The 14,290-nt window shown below is 43.3% G+C and overlaps 1 protein-coding gene across 4 annotated transcripts in view; it reads left to right on the forward strand.

The window, feature by feature from the left end:
• The window catches only part of LOC122553806 (regulator of G protein signaling 6-like), a 618,547-nt gene that overhangs the window by 516,196 nt on the left and 88,061 nt on the right, over positions 1-14,290 (forward strand). For all 4 annotated transcript variants that reach the window (XM_043698155.2, XM_043698156.2, XM_087990093.1 and 1 more), the window contains one exon: positions 10,497-10,547. In XM_043698155.2, coding sequence (XP_043554090.2) covers positions 10,497-10,547 — 51 coding nt within the window. The remainder of the gene's footprint in view (positions 1-10,496; positions 10,548-14,290) is intronic.

Genomic DNA, 14,290 nt, shown 5'->3' on the forward strand with positions numbered 1-14,290 from the left:
ACAGAACAGCAACTAACTCAAAAGCAGTAGCTGACCCCTTTACAGAGCAGTGGTTGGTGGGAATGGGGCTTTTTGCTGTTTTATACATAGGAGGTTAAGAGAAGTCGTCAACTGGGGCATGGAGTTACAAAATGGCAGCTGTAACATCAAAATCACTGATTGACATCAAGATCTGCCTGTAACGTATACTTCCAAAAGGTGTTAAGTAATCGAAATGATGTCCTGCATGTTGACACTATTGTAAAACCTGTTAAAAACCAGGTGATTTTCAAGTGACACCAGGTTATAGTCCAACAAGTTTATTTGTAAGCACAAGCTTTTGGAGTGCTGTTGCTTTGTCAGGTAGCTAGTGGAGTCGGGTTTCACTATAAATTCTGTGTCCTATGCTCTTACTCCACTAGCTACCTGACGAAGGAGCAGCACTCCGAAAGCTTATACTTACAAATAAACTTGTTGGACTATAACCTGGTGTTGTGTGATTTTTACCTTTGCCCACCCCAGTCCAACACCAGCACCTCCACATCATGTAAAACCTAAGGGCACTTGCAGCACCCAAACATGGGAGCTACTTAGCTGAAGTTTGTCTTCAGGAGAGAACGCAGAAAGAGGTATGAATTAATAGGAAAAATATACAATGCTTGCTTTTTCCATCAGTAGTAATGAAATCAATGCTACATTTAATAATCGTGACTGTTGGACTGTGTGGCCATTATGTGTTTGACTACATCTGTCTGTTTCCACTGAATGTTTTATTGAGATTTCTTTCCTTTGTAATATAGCTCCCTCAGCACCTGCAAACATTCATAATGAAATACATCAATAAAAAAAGCACAAAAGCTCCCAGCAGAAACCTCTCGCAATGTAGTACTTCTTTAGATAGCTGTAGTCCTGTTACTATAAATGCAATTTTTACTTTGTAGCATCTGACCTCTTGAAATTAGTCATGCTTTGCATTTGTACTTACCCGACATGAGGAAAACGTGTGGGTGAAAATTAAGGACAGTCATTAATAAACACACATTCACCTTATCTAGGTATTTCATTTATCAGTGCATCAATCAGCTAGGGCTGTGCAGCATAGAGTAAGGCTATTCAGCCATCAATTTCCCCCCGCCCCCAAATCAGGTAATAATAAACAAGGAGAACTTCTTTAAGAATCTGAGCAAGAATGGACTGAGTAGCCCCTTGAACCTTAAGGTTATGACTGTTGTTTTTTCTACTTCAAATTCACCTTCCTACTCTATTGGCACATATCAAATCATGTGACTTTCCCTAAAACCGTATGGCAGAGGAGCAGAAGTAGGCCTATCAGTTCATCGATTCTGGATCAGTGGTGCTGGAAGAGCACAGCAATTCAGGCAGCATCCGAGGACAGGCAAAATCGACGTTTCGGGCAAAAGCCCTTCATCAGGAATAAAGACAGAGAGACTGAGAGAGAGGAGGAAAACTTCTTCTTGCAAGAGGATTCGCAGTAGGGTTAAAATCAACGAGGTAAAAACAATGACTGCAGATGCTGGAAACCAGATTCTGGATCAATGGTGCTGGAAGAGCACAGCAAAAGTCTACTCCACCATTCAATGAGATTACAGCTGATCTGATGATCCTGAATTCCATTTTCCTGCCTTTGCCCCATAACCCTTAAATAACACTTGATTACAATCCTTACAACCCTGAAGAAGGAGTGTTGTGATTTTAAATAAACCTGTTGGACTATAACCCGGTGTCCTGTGATTTTTGACTTTGTCCACCACAGTCCAACACCAGCACCTCCACATCATGGCTGTCACCAGAAATACAACTGGAAGGATTGCCTTATGAGGAGACTTTGAGTAGGTTAGGCCTGTTCTCGTTGCAGGTTAAAAGAATGAGAAGCAACCTTAATGAAATATTTAAGATTCTTAGGGGACCTGACAGGGTAAATGCAGTGGGAGAGTCCAGGACCAGAGGGTATCATCTCAGAATGAGGGATTGTCCTTTTAAGATGAAGATGAAGAGGAATTTCTTCTCTCATAGGGTCATTTTGTCCACCACAGAGAGCAGTGGAGGTTGATTTAATCAAGACTTGATCTGCACATGAAAGGTTCCACAGTCCTGTACCAAAGAAGAGCAAGGGAGTGGCCCTAGCCAAGATTTTAGTTGACACCTTGATGAAAAAGATTCTGTGGTCATCATGTTGCTGTGTTTGGGAGTTTGACTGAGTACAAATTAACTGCAGCATTTCCAACATTACAATAGTGCTATTGGATTCTGGGTAATCCAAGATGGAGGACTGGAAAAATTTCTGACTGTAAGAGCTGCTTCTTTTTTTGAGGTATTTTAGGTGCTGGAGGTGATTTCCTCAAATTCCAGGAGCAGCAATTACTGTTTTATATGCTGTTGCATTGTTTTGGAACTTTGAGAAAAAAAAAGTCAAAACAACAGCAGTTTTAAAAGGGAGAAGAGCAGACAAAGGAAGCACATGGTGAGGTCAGTGCAGGAGAGAGAGAGAGAGAAAGAGAGAAAGAAAGAACCTGCACAGTTCCTGCCTTTGCTGTTTTTGAATTCATGTGTTGCTGGACATCAGAGTGCACCTGGGAAAATTAACAAACAGTGAATTTCACAACTAATTTTGGAGGAACCGGTTTGGGTGAAGTTCACAAAACAGAATCTGATAAGTTAACTGTTGTTTTAAGTCTGTCCAAGAGAAAAGGCTGTATTAGTGAGCACAGTGAGTTCTTTCTTGATTATGTGTTTTTGGAGATTAGTCTCTTGATTAAACTTAAAATATAAGCCATAGCTATTAATTTAACCTGGTGCAGTGTTTTGTAGAGGAATAAGACGGTGTTATTCTCTGGGTCTGTAGATTGTGAAGGAGCAAAAATGGCCTTTGCAGTGATATGTACTACTTGTCAGATGTGGGAGTTTAAAGAGAGTTTAAGGGTTACTGTGGATTATATCTGCCATAAGTGCTATCGGATGCGAATCTTATCAGATTGAGTGGATCGGTTGGAGAGACAGATAGAAGCGATGAGGAATTTGCAACAGCAACAGTATGTGATAGATGGCAATTATAGGATGGGGGGAGAGTCTCAGATACAGCCACATAGATGGGTCAACTCCAGGAAGTGTAAGAGAGGTAGGCAGGAGTCTTTTATGGACATACCCATTTCAAACAGGTATGCTGTTTTGGAAAATGTAGGGGGTGATGGATTCACAGGGGATCGTAGCACAAACAGCCAAGAGACTGGTTCTAACGCAACGAGGGGTACGCCGGCTTCCAAGAGATCAACTGTGTTAGGGGATTCTGTAGTCAGAGGTACAGACACGTTTCTGTGGCCAGCAGAGAAAAAGCATTCTCAGAGAGGGTGCAAAATGTTCTCACGGGGGAGAGGGGCCAGCAAGAGGTCATTGTCCACATTGGAACCAACAATATAGGAAGGGAAAAGGTTGAGATTCTGAAGGGAGATTACAGAGAGTTCGGCAGAAATTTAAAAAGGAGGTCCTCAAGGGTAGTAATATCTAGATTACTCCCAGTGCTATGAGCTAGTGAGGGCAGGAATAGGAGGACAGAGCAGATGAATGCATGGCTGAGGGTTTGGTGTACGGGAGAAGGATTCACATTTTTGGATCATTGGAATCTCTTTTGGAGTAGAAGTGACCTGTACAAGAAGGACAGTTTGCCCTAAATTGGAAGGGGACTGATATACTGGTAGGAAAATTTGCTAGAACTGCTTGGGAGGATTTAAACTAGTAAGGTGGGGGGGGTGGGACCCAGGGAGATAGTGAGGAAAGAGATCAATCTGAGACAGGTACAGTTGAGAACAGACATGAATCAAACAAACAGTCAGGGCAGGCAGGGACAAGGTAGGACTAATAAATTAAACTGCATTTATTTCAATGCAAGGGGCCTAACAGGGAAAGCAGATGAACTCAGGGCATGGCTAGGAACATGGGATTGGAATATCATAGCAATTACGGAAACATGGCTCAGGGATGGGCAGAACTGGCAGCTTAATGTTCCAGGATACAAATGCTACAGGAAGGATAGAAAGGGAGGCAAGAGAGGAGGAGGAGTGGCATTTTCGATAAGGGATAGCATTACAGCCGTGCTGAGGGAAGATATTCCCAGAAATACATCCAGGGAAGTTATTTGAGTGGAACTGAGAAATAAGAAGGGGTGATCACCTTATTGGGATTGTATTGTAGACCCCCAAATAGTCAGGGGGAAATTGAGGAACAAACTTGTAAGGAGATCTCAACTATCTGTAAGAATAATAGGGTAGTTATGGGAAGGGATTTTAACTTTCCAAATATCGACTGGGACTGCCATAGTGTTAAAGGTTTAGATGGAGAGGAATTTGTTAAGTGCGATCAAGACAACTTTCTGATTCAGTATGTGGATGTACCTACTAGAGAAGGTGCAAAACTTGACCTACTCTTGGGAAATAAGGCTGAGCAGGTGACTGAGGTTTCAGTGGGGGAGCACTTTGGGTCCAGGACCATAATTCTTTTCATTTTAAAATAGTGATGGAAAAGGATAGACCAGATCTAAAAGTTGAAGTTCTAAATTGGAGAAAGGCCAATTTTGACAGTATTAGGCAAGAACTTTCAAAAGCTGATTGGAGGCAGATGTTTGCAGGTAAAGGGATGGCTGGAAAATGGGAAGCCTTCAGAAATGAGATAACAAGAACCCAGAGAAAGTATATTCCTGTCAGGGTGAAAGGGAAGGCTGGTAGGTATAGGGAATGCTGGATGACTAAAGAAATTGAGGGTTTGGTTAAGAAAAAGAAGGAAGCATATGGCAGGTATAGACAGGATAGATTGAGTGAATCCTTAGAAGAGTATAAAGAAAGTAGGAATATACTTAAGAGGGAAATCAGGAGGCCAAAAAGGGGACATGAGATAGCTTTGGCAAATAGAGTTAAGGAGAATCCAAAGGGTTTTTACAAATGTATTAAGGACAAAAGGGTAACTCTGTGGGAAGCTAGAGAAGTGATTGCTGGACCTCTTGCTGAAATATTTGTATCATCGATAGTCACAGGTGAGGTGTCGGAAGACTGGAGGTTGGCAAACGTGGTGCCACTGTTTAAGAAGGGCGGTAAAGATAAGCCAGGGAGCTATAGACCGGTGAGCCTGACCTCAGTGGTGGGCACGTTATTGGAGGGAATCCTGAGGGACAGGACGTACATGTATTTGGAAAGGCAAGGATTGATTCCGGATAGTCAACATGGCTTTGTGCATTCTAAATCATGTCTCACAAACTTGATTGAGTTTTTTGAAGAAGTAACAAAGAAGATTGATGAGGGCAGAGCAGTAGATGTGATCTATATGGACTTCAGTAAGGCGTTCGACAAGGTTCCCCATGGGAGACTGATTAGCAAGGTTAGATCTCATGGAATACAGGGAGAACTAGCCATTTGGATACAGAACTGGCTCAAAGGTAGAAGACAGAGGGTGGTGGTGGAGGGTTGTTTTTCAGACTGGAGGCCTATGACCAGTGGAGTGCCACAAGGATCGGTGTTGGGTCCTCTACTTTTTGGCATTTACATAAATGATTTGGATGTGAACATAAGAGGTACAGTTAGTAAGTTTGCAGATGACACAAAAATTGGAGGTGTAGTGGACAGTGAAGAGGTTTACCTCAGATTACAACAGGATTTGGACCAGATGGGCCAATGGGCTGAGAAGTGGCAGATGGAGTTTAATTCAAATAAATGCGAGGTGCTGCATTTTGGGAAAGCAAATCTTAGCAGGACTTATACACTTAATGGTAAGGGAGTGTTGCTGAACAAAGAGACCTTGGAGTGCAGGTTCATAGCTCTTTGAAAGTGGAGTCGCAGGTAGATAGGATATTGAAGAAGGTGTTTGGTATGCTTTCCTTCATTGGTCAGAGTATTGAGTACAGGAGCTGGGAGGTCATGTTGCGGCTGTACAGGACATTGGTCAGGCCACTGTTGGAATATTGCATGCAAATCTGGTCTCCTTTCTAACGGAAAGATGGTGTGAAACTTGAAAGGGTTCAGAAAAGATTTACAAGAATGTTACCAGGGTTGGAGGATTTGAGCTATAGGGAGAGGCTGAACAGGCTGGAGCTGTTTTCCATGGAGCATCGGAGGCTGAGGGGTGACCTTATAGAGGTTTACAAAATTATGAGGGGCATGGATTGGATAAATAGACAAAGTCTTTTCCCTGGGATCGGGTAGTCCAGAACTAGAGAACATAGGTTTAGGGTGAGAGGGGAAAGATATAAAAGAGACCTAAGGGGCAACGTTTTCCACACAGAGAGTGGAATGAGCTGCCAGAGGAAGTGGTGGAGGCTGGTACAATTGCAACATTTCAGAGGCATTTGGAAAGGTACATGAAGAGGAAGGGTTTGGAGGGATATGGGCCGGGTGCTAGCAGGTGGGACTAGATTGGGTTGGGACACCTGGTCGGCATGGATGGATTGGACCAAAGGGTCTGTTTCCATGCTGTACATCTCTGTGATTCTATGACTCCATTTCAAGAATTATTTCATTGGATTCTAAGCATTTTTATGCATCCATGGTTCTGAAAAATGCTTTCAGTGCAAGTCTTTCATTTTTATGTTCCCCGAAACTCAAATTTAATTAATTTTCAAGAATATTTCTTGTGTAAGGCTGTTTCAGATGCTCTGTTATCCGAATCAAGGACTTATTACAAAATGTGTTGTTTCTTTAATCGGCTGCTTCAAAGCTGAATACTCTTACTAGAAATTACACATGTCCAAGGAATGTAAACATTATTTTCTCCAAATAGTCCCCTTTCTCAGAAAAAAAAAGCAACCTTTGCATGTACTATCATTTGCAATTACCTGTTACCCAGTCGGTCATCTAAATACCCTTGTAAAGAGAGATCGAGTCCCACTGAGGGTATGTTGCGGAACATCAGGACTATGTTGGAAAATTAAAGCTATTAAATTTTATTTTTCCACATAAAATAATAATTGGTGTAGAATTGTACTCACCTCTTTTACTGAAGTGAATAAAATTGGCTAACACAACTCAGTTAATTAAACGAAGAAGGCTTCATCTCTGACCCGGAAGGTCAGGCAGCATCTTGGGAACAGGAGAATCGACGTTTCGGGCATTGGCCCTTCTTCAGGATTCCTGAAGAAGGTCTAATGCCCGAAATGTCGATTCTCCTGTTCCCTAGATGCTGCCTGACCTGCTGCGCTTTTCCAGCAACACATTTCCATCTCTGATCTCCAGCATCTGCAGACCTCACTTTCACCTCTGACCCCCCAATCCGACCCGTGCTGATGGGATTAAAAGTCTGTCTCTGACAACCATACACTCAGTGAGCTTCGGCAGTTACAGTCCCAATCCCTGCTGGGCATAAGGCAAAAGATTCCAAGTAATCAAAGACTCCAGTTATACTCTCTTCCATTGGGCAGACGATACAAAAGTTTATCTACACGTATGAATGGATTCATGAACAGCTTCTTCCCTGCTCTTATCAGACTTTTGAACGGATCTCTCTAATGGTAAATAAAAGCCCGAAAGACCCTTGGACAAGTGGGAAGTTTTTCCTTTTTTGATTTTGAAATGGTCTATCAAATATCCTTTTCAGATTTTTCTTCAAGGAAAATAACACAACCTCTCAAATCTATCCTCGTAACTAAAATGTCTCATCCTTGGAAACATTCTTGTGAACCTCTATTGCGCAGTCTCCGATGCATTCACATGCTTCTCAAAGTATGGCACCCAATACCCTACCCATGTGGGCCATCTAGTTTCTTATACAAGTTCAGCTTATCCTCCATTTGTACTCCGTGCTCATATTGATAACGCCTGGAATGTTGTGTGCTTTATTAGCTTCTCCTTCCACCTATTTTTCCACCTTTAATGGTTTATGCAAATACACATCTGTTCACTCTGTCCTGTGCATCCTTTAGTGTATGCAGGAATTGCAAAGCCTGCGCCCACACCTCCCCCCCCCTCCCCCCTCACCTCCATCCAAGGCCCCAAAGGAGCCTTCCACATCCATCAAAGTTTCACCTGCACTTCCACCAGTCATTTATTGTATCCGTTGCTCCCGATGCGGTCTCCTCTACATTGGGGAGACTGGACACCTTCTCGCGCTTTAGGGAACATCTCCGGGACACCCGCACCAATCAACCCCACTGCCCTGTGGCCCAACATTTCAACTCCCCCTCCCACTCTGCCGAGGACATGGAGGTCCTGGGCCTCCTCCATCGCCACTCCCCCACCATCGGACACCTGGAGGAAGAACACCTCATCTTCCGCCTCGGAACACTTCAACCCCAGGGCATCAATGTGGACTTCACCAGTTTCCTCATTTCCGCTCCCCCCACCTTACTCAGTTCCAACCTTCCAGCTCAGCACCATCCTAATGACCTGTCCTACCTGCCAATCTTCCTTCCCACCCATCCGCTCCACCCTCCTCTCTGACCTATCACCTTTATTCCCACCTCCATCCACCTATTGCACTCTCAGCTACCTTCTCCCCAGCCCCACCCCCCCTCTCATTTATCTGTCCACCCCCAGAGGCTCCCAGCCTCACTCCTGATGAAAGGTTCCTGCCCGAAATGTTGATTTTCCTGCTCCTTCGATGCTGCCTGACCTGCTGTGTTTTTCCAGCACCACTCTAATATTGACACTGATCTCCCGCATCTGCTGTCCTCACTTTCGCCTTTAGTGTATGCTGTCTGTCCATATTCTTCTGACCAAGATGCATTACCTCAACTTCTTCACATTGAATTTCTTTTGCTACCTATCTGCCCACTCCACCATTTTGTCAATATCCCTATAGTGTCCTACTGTTGACAATGCTCCTAAGTTTCGTACAATCCACAAACTTTGAACGTATCACCTATATGCCAAGGCCAAGATCATTAAGGTAGATGCCAGGAAAAGCAAGTGTAACAACACTGGACCCTGAAGAACTCTTCCTCCAGCTTGAAAAATATCCATTAACCATTACATTGTGTTTCCTATCTCTCAGCCAATGTTGTATCTACATTTCAGATGTCCCTTTTATTCCTTGAGCTCTAATTTAGTCCCAATCCTGCTGTGCAAATCCGATCTGGTTCCTCCCACTCAACTATCAGTCTCCTTCCTGCTATTCCAGTCTCAGTGCAGAAACTCTGAATTGTTCCCCCTGAATCTCGAACATGCGCTGCAATTAATGAATTCAGCAATTATCAATACTGGGCATATTTTGATCAGTACACCTCAGTTGTGCACTGGCCAAAATTGGGGAAAAGTTGAAAACTTCTTAAAACTCTGAGTAATGTTTTAGTGATAGAATGGAGGACTTGGTTATACAATGGACTTGAATTCTGTCTTTTGCTTTCTGCAAAGAGATTTAACTCTAGTACAGACTTTTGGAATGACAATCATCTAACTACATGGGTCCCAAAAAAAAGGTCAAGGATAAATTGTAAGACTGTCTGCTTCTAGCACCCATCACACCAATTTGAAACTTTGGGATAAACACTCTCCTGAATGTTTAGAATCATAGAATCCCCACAGTGTGGAAGCAGGCTATTCAGCCCATCAAGTCCACACCAACCCTCTGAACAGCAGCCCACCCTGACCCAACTCTGCTACACTACCCTGTAACCCTGCATTTCCCATAGCTAATGCACCTAGCCTGCACATCTCTGGACTGTGGGAGGAAACTGGAGCAGCGGAGAACAATCATGCAGAATGCGCAAACGTCACACAGACGGTCACCCAAGGATGAGTGCCTGGCACTCTGAGGCAGCAGTGCTAACTGCTGAGCCATCACATTGCCCTTTTGTGGTGCTGTCAGTCAAGATTTCACAGCAAGAGTGAGCATTCTGTAAACAATCACCTCAGATGTCCTTGAGGGATATCCAGTCTCAAATAAAACCAATTCAGTAATTCCATGTGGGGACAATAAACTCAAACATGCCCTCAAGTACAATTCTTCTACTTTCCAAGAATAAACAGATTACCATTGTAGTGAAATGAGACCAATTGTGAGGCAGTGAGCCATCTCAGCAGTGGACACTCTCTAACGAACATGCCTGCTCCCATATGTTAAATTACAGCCAGAGATTCATGTCTAATAGGCACACTGCCAAAACCCTTTCACCCAATAGTCATTGTTCTAATTTGTACTTTTGAAGAAAACAAATGGGTAAGAAACTGTGAAGCCTTAAATTATTCCGAGCATGTAATTTCCCTCACAGCTCAATGTTAAGCCATGGAAGCTGATTTAAAACAGCATTGTAAAATAGTGATGCTGGGCTTGATTGTATTTTCCTCATGAGATTTCCATACTCTTGTGGTATTTGTTGGTTTAATAGCACAGATATGTTTGACTTTGATTTAAATTGTGTGGGTGTTACTTTCTAACTTGGAACATGGCCTATTCTCAGACTCTGAGCAAAAATAATTTCTATCAAAGCTCCCAGATGATTCACTTTTGATAGACTTGTTAATAATAGTGCACTTGCCCGAGATATGCAGTTCAATCACTTGCTTTCTTTTGCCTTTCCATTTCAGGTGCTGACATTGTGCAGTGGTTGATGAAAAGCCTGAACATTGAAGATCAAGGTAATGAAATACTGGCGATTATGAGTTTAATTAAAAAAAAACTGCAGTCTTAATTTGAAGAAGTTATCTTGTGATTGCTTTTGCAAAAGCCTGTCAAATCTCTGACAACAGGACAGCCATGGTGGTGAATGCGGATGCAGGACTGTGAGAATTATAGAGCCGTGTAGACCTGGGAGCAGGCAGGTGCCAACTGTGAAGCAAAGCGATGTACACACTTTGGTTTAGCAGTTGAACACGGTTTCCAGCGAATTTCACTCATAACATGTGACAGCAGAGAATAACAAAACAAGTCACGCTACTGATTATAACAGACTCCATTCACTTTCTCGATGAACATATTTTCCCCTTCGGTCGTAGAGTCATTCAGCAGAGAAACGGACCCTTCGGCCCAACTCATCCATGCTGAGCAAGGTCCTTCGGCCCAACAAGTCCACACTGCCCCTCCAAGGAATAACCCAAACCCCCCCACCCGACTAATGTACCTAACAACTATAGCCAATTCACCTGACCTGCATATCTTTGGAATGTAGGAGGAAACCGGAGCACCCAGAGGAAACCTATGCAGACACGGGGAGAATGTGCAAACTCCACACAGACAATCACCCAAGGCTGGAATCGAACCTGGGACCCTGGCGTTGTGAGGCAGCAGTGCTAACCACTGAGCCACCATGCCACCCCTGCATTTGGCCCATATCCCTCTGATTCTTGCCTAATCATGTACCTAATCAAATGTCTTGTAAATTTTGTCATTCTAATTCCACCTATCATGTCCTCTGGCAGTTCATTCCACACATGAACCACCCTCTACTTTTTGTCATTTACATAAATGATTTGGATGCGAGCAGAAGAGGTACTGTTAGTAGGTTTTGCAGATGACTCCAAAATTGGTGTAGTGGATAGCGAAGAAGGTTACCTTAGATTACAACAGGATCTGGACCAGGTGGGCCAATGGGCTGAGAAGTGGCAGATGGAGTTTAATTCAGATAAATTCGAGGTGCTGCATTTTGGGAAAGCAAATCTTAGCAGGACTTATACACTTAATGGTAAGGTCCTAGGGAGTGTTGCTGAACAAAGAGACCTTGGAGTGCAGGCTCATAGCTCCTTGAAAGTGGAGTCGCAGGTAGATAGGATAGTGAAGAAGGTTGTTATGCTTTCTTTTATTGGTCAGAGTACTAAGTACAGGAGTTGGGAGGTCATGTTGCGGCTGTACAGGACATTGGTTAGGCCACTGTTGGAATATTGCGTGCAATTCTGGTCTCCTTCCCCCTATCGGAAAGATGTTGTGAAACTTGAAAGAGTTCATAAAAGATTTACAAGGATGTTGCCAGGGTTGGAGGATTTGTACTATAAGGAAAGGCTGAACAGGCTGGGGCTGTTTTCCCTGGAGCGTCGGAGGCTGAGGGGTGACCTTATAGAAGTTTACAAAATTATGAGGGGCATTGATAAGGTAAATGGCCAAATGTCTCTGGGGTCGGGGAGTCCAGAACTAGAGGGCATAGGTTAGGGTGAGAGGAGAAAGATATAAAAGAGACCTAAGGGGCAACCTTTTCACACAGAGGGTGGTAAGTGTATGGAATGAGCTGCCAGAGGAAGTGGTGGAGGCTGGTACAATTGCGACATTTTAAGAGGTGTTTGGATGGGTATATGAATAGGAAGAGTTTGGAGGGATATGGGCCAGGTGCTGGCAAATGGGACTACATTGGGTTGGGATATCTGGTCAGCATGGACGGATTGGACTGAAGGGTCTGTTTCCATGCTGTACATCTCTATGACTCTATGACTCAGTATGAAAACGTTGCTCCCTCAGGTCCCACTTAAATCTCACCTTAAAAATATACCCCCTGGTTTTGAACTCCCCGAACCTAGGGAAAAGACCTTTGCTATCCACCCTCTCTTTGCCCCTGAAGATATTATAAACCTTTATATAGTCAACTCTCAACCTCCTACACTCCAGTAAAAAAAACGTCCCAACCTATCCTTATAAGTCAAATCCTCCAGTACCGGCACCGTCCTGGTAAATATTTTCTGAACCCTCTCCAATTCGGAGAGTTCTTTCAACTGTTGTTGCTTTTTGGCTGGGCAGGAAGCCAAAAAGTAGACTTCTGACCACCTCACCCTTATGAAGCTCACAGTCACCTCTGCTGTTTCAAATCAAAGCCTGTGCCTACAGGGATGGTGTATAATACTGGTGGTACTCTCAATCCAGTTGCTTGTGGGCATAGAACTACATCACAATACAATCTCCAATTAGGTACTGAAACAATAATCTCCCCTTGACCGGGCGCAGTGTGGCTCAGCTTGGAATGGTCATTTTAATCCTAATCCTGATTCTGGGACGTGCAGCATGTAATTCGGGCAGATAGAATTGATTAACTTACTGTGCTAAATTACAACCTTAGCATGCTTGCTACTTGACTTGAGGAAGCGTCACTGGACCCGAAACGTTAACTCCGATTTTGCTTCACAGATGCTGCTAGACCTGCTGAGCTTTTCCAGCAACTTCTGCTTTTGTTGTAACTTGATTTGCTGCTTGAACATTGGCTACTTACCCAAGATAGATTTCCCCCTTATTGCTGACATACTGCATTGTATAAATGCATACAAAATTTTCACAATACAGGGCCATGGATATGCAAAATGATGGAAGATTAGGAAGCTGAGCCCTCAAATTGTATTTCTGTAGTTTTGCTGATGATTGGAATTAACTCTGAACTTGACACATTAGGTTGAAGAGTCAAGAGGTAATGCTGGAAAAAGCAGGTATAAATGAGTGAATAAGTTGAATGAATCAATTCATGAATCCTTTCTGATGGGAAAATTCTTCCTTCTTGAGAAATCAAATTAGTTTGTTCAAGGATGTTCAGCAGAGTCCCTGGAAAGAGGGTATGACATTTTGTTAACTGCGGTACAATGAGATTCATGTAAATTATGATGATGCGACTGATCACATGACTGCTAGCAGTGAGCGATAGGTCACCAGTCGAGAATGAGCATGTGAAGAGAGAAGCCTGAAAGTACAGCACTGGAGAGCTGTAATTTAAAACCTACTATGTGCTGATATAAGTAAAGGAATGTTACTGCACAAACTGAGATGAGGAACCCTGGAATCATAGAGATAATTAGTACAGAAGCAGACCCTTTGGTTCTATTCATCCATGCCAACCAGATATCCTAACTTAATCTAGTCCCATGTGCCAGCATTTGGCCCATATCCCTCTAAACCCTTCCTATTCATTTACCTGTCAACATGGCTAAAGGGTCTGTTTCCGTGCTGTACATCTTTATGACTCTATGCATTTTAAATGTTGTAATTGTACCAGCTCCACCACTTCCTGTGGCAGATCATTCCATACACACACCATCCTCTGTGAAAAAGTTGCCTGTTTTAAAAGAGTCCTTTTCCCCTCTCACCTGAAACCTATGCCTTCTTGTTTTTGACTTCCCCACCCCAGGTAAAAATCCTTATCCATTTACATTCATGCTTATCATGACTTTAAAAATCTCTACAGGGTCACTCCTCAGCCTCCCATGCTCCATGGAAAAAGCCCCAGCCTATTCAACCTCTCCCTATAGCTTAAACCCTCCTTGTAAATCTTCTCTGAACTTTTTCAAGTTTCACAACATCCTCCCTATAGCCTAATTAGAGATCAGGAGCAAGCTGCATGTGCAAGGACAGTGTAAGTGCAGGCACCCACAGCCTTAGACACATCAGACCAGTACCTCAATGTGCAAGTTGCAATATT

This window comes from Chiloscyllium plagiosum, unplaced genomic scaffold (genome assembly GCF_037043375.1).
Source record: "Chiloscyllium plagiosum isolate Xiang-an unplaced genomic scaffold, Cpla_swu_hap1 HiC_scaffold_8, whole genome shotgun sequence".
Taxonomy (NCBI): Eukaryota; Metazoa; Chordata; class Chondrichthyes; order Orectolobiformes; family Hemiscylliidae; genus Chiloscyllium; species Chiloscyllium plagiosum.